Source organism: Amphiura filiformis, chromosome 4 (genome assembly GCF_039555335.1).
Source record: "Amphiura filiformis chromosome 4, Afil_fr2py, whole genome shotgun sequence".
Lineage (NCBI taxonomy): Eukaryota > Metazoa > Echinodermata > Ophiuroidea > Amphilepidida > Amphiuridae > Amphiura > Amphiura filiformis.
Window position 1 is genome coordinate 48,372,887 of NC_092631.1, and position 7,793 is coordinate 48,380,679.

At 35.3% G+C, this 7,793-nt stretch overlaps 1 protein-coding gene across 2 annotated transcripts in view; it reads right to left on the minus strand.

Moving 5' to 3' along the window:
* Window positions 1-7,328, minus strand: part of LOC140150990 (enoyl-CoA hydratase EchA19-like) — a 31,186-nt gene extending 23,858 nt beyond the window's left edge. For both annotated transcript variants that reach the window (XM_072173177.1, XM_072173176.1), the window contains exons 1-3: window positions 7,080-7,328; window positions 4,580-4,750; window positions 693-787 (exon numbers count right to left, since the gene is read on the minus strand). In XM_072173177.1, the coding sequence (XP_072029278.1) occupies window positions 693-787; window positions 4,580-4,750; window positions 7,080-7,320 (507 nt within the window). In that variant the 5' untranslated portion in view covers window positions 7,321-7,328. The remainder of the gene's footprint in view (window positions 1-692; window positions 788-4,579; window positions 4,751-7,079) is intronic.
* Between the last annotated feature and the right edge of the window lie 465 nt (window positions 7,329-7,793).

A 7,793-nucleotide genomic window follows, 5' to 3' on the forward strand; every position in this document is an offset into this window, starting at 1 on the left:
GATGCAATAGGTCTGTAAGTTTTGTACAATAATTTAAGCTAAATATTATTGCATTTTCTTTTGTATCATGTTTGATTCCTTCATTTTGTATATATATTTCTTATATTGTTATTATCAGTGTTCACGGCTTTGTTTGAGGCCATGTATTACCATAAATACTGATGCTAAAAAATAATACAAAACACAAACTCAAGATTCTGAATGCTTAGAATTGTGCCATGATTTTGCTCTTTTGTCAAATGTTAAACTTTTACTTGCATTGCCAAATACGGCAGCCAATTATAGGTCCAACTGTGAAGGATCAGGATTGGGGTATGTTTTATTTTGGTAAAAAGAACAAATTTGTTTAACCCTAACCATACCAAACATCAAAAAACCTCAATTCAGAAAGTGTAGGCACAAGCAGGTATCCCACATGATGCTATTGCGTCATCATGCGAACAGTCATATGGCAAGGGAAAGCTTGGCCGGGCAAGCTACTCCCCCGTGGCAAGGTAGGACAGTGCACGGCTGTGGCACCCGAAGGGTCGGGGTTCAAAACCGCACCCCCAAAAAAAACGTTTTCTCTTCTTCTTTCTTTCTTTCCTCCTTCTTTCCTTCCCCCTCGCCAAAAAGCAACTGGGACGTTAGGGCTAATAAAACAAAAAATAGTGATGTATTTCCTGGAATTGAGAAATGCCTTTCTGTCTTACCATTGGCCCAAATGGTATCTGTGGTGGTTCTGCAAGCAAATCCACATTACCACTGGACAACTCCTTCAAATCGTAACCAGCACAAAAAGTCCCTCCTGAAAAGAAAATGTACACAGATTACAATATCAATACATGTATCCGGGACATTTATACCCAGCAAACATGTTCTCAAAATGTTATAAATGTGTTATAAACATGTTTTGTTACAAACATTTGTGCAAAATATTCATCAATCCATCAAGTTTTCAAATTCAAAATGTTTTTTGAGTTATCAGTGCATAGCCTGCTACGGGGCTGAGTGCCCCACACAGAAATTTTCCAGGGATAAAATGTGGACAGCAAAGAGTAAAGTTTCCTTAAAATGATGCTACTGAATGTTATTAAAATGTTTTATATCTTTATAGCCCGACAATAAAACATTTTCTGTCAAACTTTTTGTGTTTGCTGGGTATCCCCTCTCTCCCCTTCCTCCCTTCCCCTTTTCTCCCTCCCCTTTCTCTCCCTCCCTCTAAATCTCTCTCCTCTTGTTCTCCCTAATTCCCCCTCACTCCCTCTTCCTTTCCTCTTTCTCCTCTCTCTTTCTCTCTCAATCACACATGCCCCCAATCGATGTGAAAATTTAGAAAATCCCATTGCCGAAAATCTGCCTTATGTCCCCCTGTCAGACCTGGTGCCCCCACCCCAAATCATGGTCAGTGCCCTCCCCATAGGATGACTCATGCTACATCACTGTGACTAGACCAATAAGGTTTTTAATGCAAAAAGGGGCATTGTTAGCAGTTGTAATTGTTTTTAAATTCTTGGAAAACTTGCATTTTTTTACATTTTGGGAAAAAAATTTAAAATGACAATTAAAATTTTTTTTTTTTTAGATTTTGCATTTTTGGCAGGAAATCACATATTTTTTTTTTGAAAATCAGGTGTGTTTTTTGGCCTCCAAAATCGCATATTCCTAGCATCCCTTAATTAGAGTGATTCATTTACTATTAACTTTTTTATCAGCATAATGAATAGCTAGTGCTTTAAAATCAAAAGTCATATTTGGTGTGGGTGGGGACGAGACTAAAACAATAATTGTATGCAGCCTGCCTAAACTACTTATAGCAGAGAAAAAAACAAATCACAAAAACACTAGATAGAGCTTTAGATTTGTTTTTGTTATCATATGTCACAACACCGATCATCACATCACTGACATTGACTTTTGAGAGACATAAAAATATATATCCAACATCTGCCATTATTCCTATACACTCAAAGATAAAGATGTCAAGTTGTTCATCACCACCAGATTAAATCTCTGACATGCGTGTGATATCAGACTTCAAACAAATAATCAACTTTTATCTTTTGCAATTCATTGATATCTACTCGTGCATTAAACTCAAAGTGTCCTTGAGGTGTAAGAATATTTATAACATTCTGCGAAATGCCAGGCAATACCAAATATTGACAAACAAACAATAAATTGAAGGGATGCTTATACGTGAATAACACCTAATTCAAACAGAGAGAATAAATAAAAACACCAAAATGTACCAAAACATGCCAATCAGACAAAAGAAGTATTAAAAAGGAAATGAAATACATAGCTGGGAAAATATGCAAAGATACTGGCAAAATGAGGTGGCTTTGGACAGCCAATTTGAAGGCCTGAAGGGAAGTGGTCTTGATGATGACTGCCGGTAAGTAATTCCTAAGTGAAGGAGCGTAAGGATAGAAAGATCTTTTAGAAAGAGTCAGGTGGTATGAATACTTATATCTAAAATCTAAATACTAAGAAGTGGTATGAATGCTAACTTCTAAAATCTGAATACTAAAAAGTGGTATGAATACTAAGCTCTAAAATCTGAATACTAAGAAGTGATATGAATACTAACATCTAAACTCTGAATACTAAGAAGTGGTATGAATATTAACATCTAAAATCTGAATACTAAGAGGTGGTATGAATACTAACATCTAAAATCTGAATACTAACAGGTGATATGAATACTAACATCTAAAATCTGAATACTAGGAAGTGGTATGAATACTAACATCTAAAATCTGAATACTAAGAAGTGGTATGAATACTAACATCTAAGAAGAGGTGGTATGAATACTAACATCTAAAATCTGAATACTAACACAGGTGATATGAATACTAACATCTAAAATCTGAATACTAGGAAGTGGTATGAATACTATCATCTAAAATCTGAATACTAAGAAGTGGTATGAATACTAACATCTAAAATCTGAATACTAACAGGTGATATGAATACTAACATCTAAAATCTGAATACTAGGAAGTGGTATGAATACTAACATCTAAAATCTGAATACTAAGAAGTGGTATGAATACTAACATCTAAAATCTGAATACTAAGAAGTGGTATGAATACTAACATCTAAGAAGAGGTGGTATGAATACTAACATCTAAAATCTGAATACTAACAGGTGATATGAATACTAACATCTAAAATCTGAATACTAGGAAGTGGTATGAATACTATCATCTAAAATCTGAATACTAAGAAGTGGTATGAATACTAACATCTAAAATCTGAATACTAACAGGTGATATGAATACTAACATCTAAAATCTGAATACTAGGAAGTGGTATGAATACTAACATCTAAAATCTGAATACTAAAAAGTGGTATGAATACTAAGCTCTAAAATCTAAATACTAAGAAGTGATATGAATACTAACATCTAAACTCTGAATACTAAGAAGTGGTATGAATATTAACATCTAAAATCTGAATACTAAGAGGTGGTATGAATACTAACATCTAAAATCTGAATACTAACAGGTGATATGAATACTAACATCTAAAATCTGAATACTAGGAAGTGGTATGAATACTAACATCTAAAATCTGAATACTAAGAAGTGGTATGAATACTAACATCTAAAATATGAATACTAGGAAGTTGTATAAATACTAACATCTAAAATCTGAATACTAAGAAGTGGTATGAATACTAACATCTAAAATCTGAATACTAAGCAGTTGTATGAATACTAACATCTAAAATCTGAATACTAAGAGGTGGTATGAATACTAACATCTAAAATCTGAATACTAACAGGTGATATGAATACTAACATCTAACATCTGAATACTAGGAAGTGGTATGAATACTAACATCTAAAATCTGAATACTAAGAGGTGGTATGAATACTAACATCTAAAATATGAATACTAAGAGGTGATATGAATACTAACATCTAAAATCTGAATACTAGGAAGTGGTATGAATACTAACATCTAAAATCTGAATACTAAGAAGTGGTATGAATACTAACATCTAAAATCTGAATACTAAGCAGTTGTATGAATACTAACATCTAAAATCTGATTACTAGGAAGTGGTATGAATACTAACATCTAAAATCTGAATACTAAGAAGCGGTATGAATACTAACATGAATACTAACATCTAAAATCTGAATACTATGAGGTGGTATGAATACTAACATCTAAAATCTGATTACTAGGAAGTGGTATGAATACTAACATCTAAAATCTGAACATACTAAGAAGTGGTATGAATACTAACATCCAGTGGCAGCGCCAGGATTTTTTTTATTGGGGGCAAAGTGAATTTGGGGGGGGGGGGCAAAATTGCAGCAAAAAGTAGAATTTTCGTAATTTTGGGTTTATACTAGGGGAAACAGCTGGGGGGGAAGAGTTCTGACTGGGGGCATTTCCCCCCCATGCCCCCTCCCATGGCACCGCCACTGTTTTCTCTCTTTCTTTCTCCAACTTTTTAGCCAATTTTGGGGGCATCATGAACATGATGAATTGTTTATTTAAGAAGCAAGTCTCCCCTTCCTGGGGCTTCAATTTGCATGGTTATTCAGTTCCCTATATTATCTTTGCCGTACATTACCTTTGCCATACAAAACGGCTACATGTGCGTACTTGTCCTTGTCAAAATTAATGAATGCTTGCTTGAGCTGACGTGCTGTTTCCCTGTTGACTGCATTGCGACTTTCTGGACGATTGATTGCAATTAGAGTGATGTCGTTCATTTTCTCTGTTACAACTTGATCACTAGCATCTGAAAATCAATCAAATCACTCAACAAATCAATCAATCAATCAATCAAATCAATCAACCCCAATCAACAAACCAGGTAATCAAGCAAACAAGCAATCCAGTCAATACAATGTGTTATCACTTGACATTTAAATATTACATGAGGGTTTGTGCGCCACCTAAAGTCAAAGACCCCATTTTTGTAGTACAGAGTGAGCCAAAGAAAGTGCAATAGAGCAAATTAAAAGTTTGATCGTTAAGTGTATAAAGAAGGCACACTGAGTGTGCAAAAATTTTGCATTATATAACGAAAGATTGTGCTCACATTTTGATTGTTAAGCTAAAGAATGCGCATGCACTCGTGCAGCGCACAAAAGTTTTGAGTCACCACTATAACCCCCCATTTTTGGTGTTAAAAAATTATAACCCCCCTATTTTTGGTCTTAAAATTCTAATGTGTGACACATTTTGCTATACTATACTTTGCTGAACTTTGGTGCAATTGTGACGGAGATGACGACCGTGACACAGACAGTAGCATAGATTTCTTTTTAACATTGGGGGGAGGGGTGGGGTTGGGAATTTTTTTTTTAAGTATAGTGAATGCTCACCTTTTGGCGAAAGAATAAATTTATGGTACCGGTACAAAAATGTGCACTTTTGGGGCTAAAATGGCCAAATTTGAGGTTGATTTGGTTAGAAATCCAAATACTGGTGTCAACATTGGGGGAGGAGGATGATTGATTGTATGGACCACCCCCGACAAAATATTGGGGGGGGGTTTATCCCCCCATCCCCCGGGATCTACGCCTATGGACACAGAGATGACATCAGCTGCAGAAAAAGATGAAAAAAATATATAAAGTTGCTAATAAAGATTGAGCCAAACACTATTTCACTACATTGGAGACATATCTCTTTCTTATAAATCTGTAAAAAATAAATTTATAGAAAAATTATTTTGAAATGTCTATTTTCCAAACCCTCAACAAAAAGGCACCTTAAAGGGCATTTCGTGATCCACAGCCTCATCTCCCTACTTGCAGATTAAGGCCCATTCAGTGATTTTGCTCATCCGGACGATCGTAAAAATCATAAAAATTCAGATTTTGGTACATTTGTCATTGTCACAGATGTGCTAACATAGCCAGCGAGTGATTCAGCCGAAAGCCGTGTATTTAAGACAAAAATAAGACATTTTACACGAATCTGTAATTTAGATACTGACAGTAACTAAATTAGCTACATGTATTTGAACCCGCCCCCAACTCAACACAAAAGTTGGCAACCATGAGAGTTACCAAATAGCTGAAAAGGGTCATTTTTTACCAGTAGCGAGGACCGCGAAAATGAAAAAATAGGGGTATTTAATTGGGACTGCCCGCGAAATTTGACCCTAAGATCGGCAAAATAGGGGGTATTTACCCCGGTAATTTGCACTGTCTGTGAAATTTGGGTAAAAGCGTACTTGGGAAAATCCGTAATTTTAAATGTCAATATTTAGTCATTGAAAAGGGGTGTTTGAAATTCTGGTCATTGAAAACCACAAAAAAGGGGTTGTTTTTGGCCAAATTTTATCCTCGATTTTACATGAAAAAGGGGGGGGGGGGAATTTGATGAAAAATCATTGCCAAGGGGGTCTTTGAAAGATTTGGTAACTCTCATGGTTGTCACTTTTGTGCTGAGTTGGGGGCCGGGATTTGAATGGGGCTTCAGCTTCGTCAGTACTGCTGTTTTCTTTGTTTTTTTGCCAAATTTGTCATTTCAAAAATACCAAATGAAACTTTGAATGACTTGTCCTTCACTTTTAAGCAATTTATAAACAATTTTAATTTTTTTACACTTGCGCTGGGATCACTGAATGGGTCTTTATAATTTGTTTAGCAAAAATATCGCCAAATTTGAATATCGTTCTGGTATACCAGAACGAAATTACAACAGTGGCCTATGGCGCAGTTTAATACACATAATCATGCATAACTCGTAAACACAAAATCGGAATCAACTGAAATTTTGGGAATGAGCTTTTTTTTGTGGATATCAACTGAAAAATGTCAGAAAAAGAAGATGATAGGATCATGAAATCCTCCTTTAAATGACCCATACATGCCTAACCATTATGATGTTATGTGCATGCACTACTAAGGCAGCCCCGCACTAAGCAACAATTCACAATATATTCTTGTCTTGTCTTGTCCGGGGTCTTGTCTAACTAAGATTATTCGGGCTGAAATTTTTTGGCAACCCTGCTTGAGTGCTTGTCTTGGTTGCCCGCTTGGTTGAGTTGGCATTGAGATCTAGCTGTACTATCACACATTAATTCATACATTCTAAACTTAGATTGAACTTACAAGTGAGTCCATCAGGTCTTGAAGTTGAAGAGTTGCTCATAGTACTTGATGTTGATGATTTTGATTTCAATTCGAACTTCCCGGTAATGTAACTATTCCGAAACAATTTGCTTTCTATACCCACAGCAAAGTACGATCTGAAGATCACAATATTTTTAGGTATTGATTGTGGAGTATTTCTTGCCAAGTATTGATTGAACAATTGTGACCAAAGTCCTTTTCCCACTGCCATCATATACATGCATCGACTCAGCTCTGCTGTGTTGTTTACAATTTGCAGGTCAAAGGTCATATCATATGACCTGGATGTCCATAGATTAAGGTGGTATTTGAGGCATTTTGGAAGTGCTCTATTCAAACACTGATCAACATGCCTTTTATTTGAAGCTAATCGGATATACGATTTTCATAACGCAATTAACATTTTAAATTTCTTTGTGTTAATTTTGTAGCCTATTGTTTCGTTTGATCACTAATATAAATAGGGGCTGACTTAGTGCTCATTAATATATTTTTAGGGGCCTACCAATATTTTGCAAAAACAATGCATAAATGTTCATAACATATTTATTGGCTTCAAATTAATAGTCAAAGTTCCCGATACTTCCAGCTAATTAATTAGCTAGCCGTAATAAAGTTGTATAATTAATTAGCATTTATGCAAATTAGCTCATTAATTGTGCAAATATGCAAATTAGAGGGCGGCTTCACTAT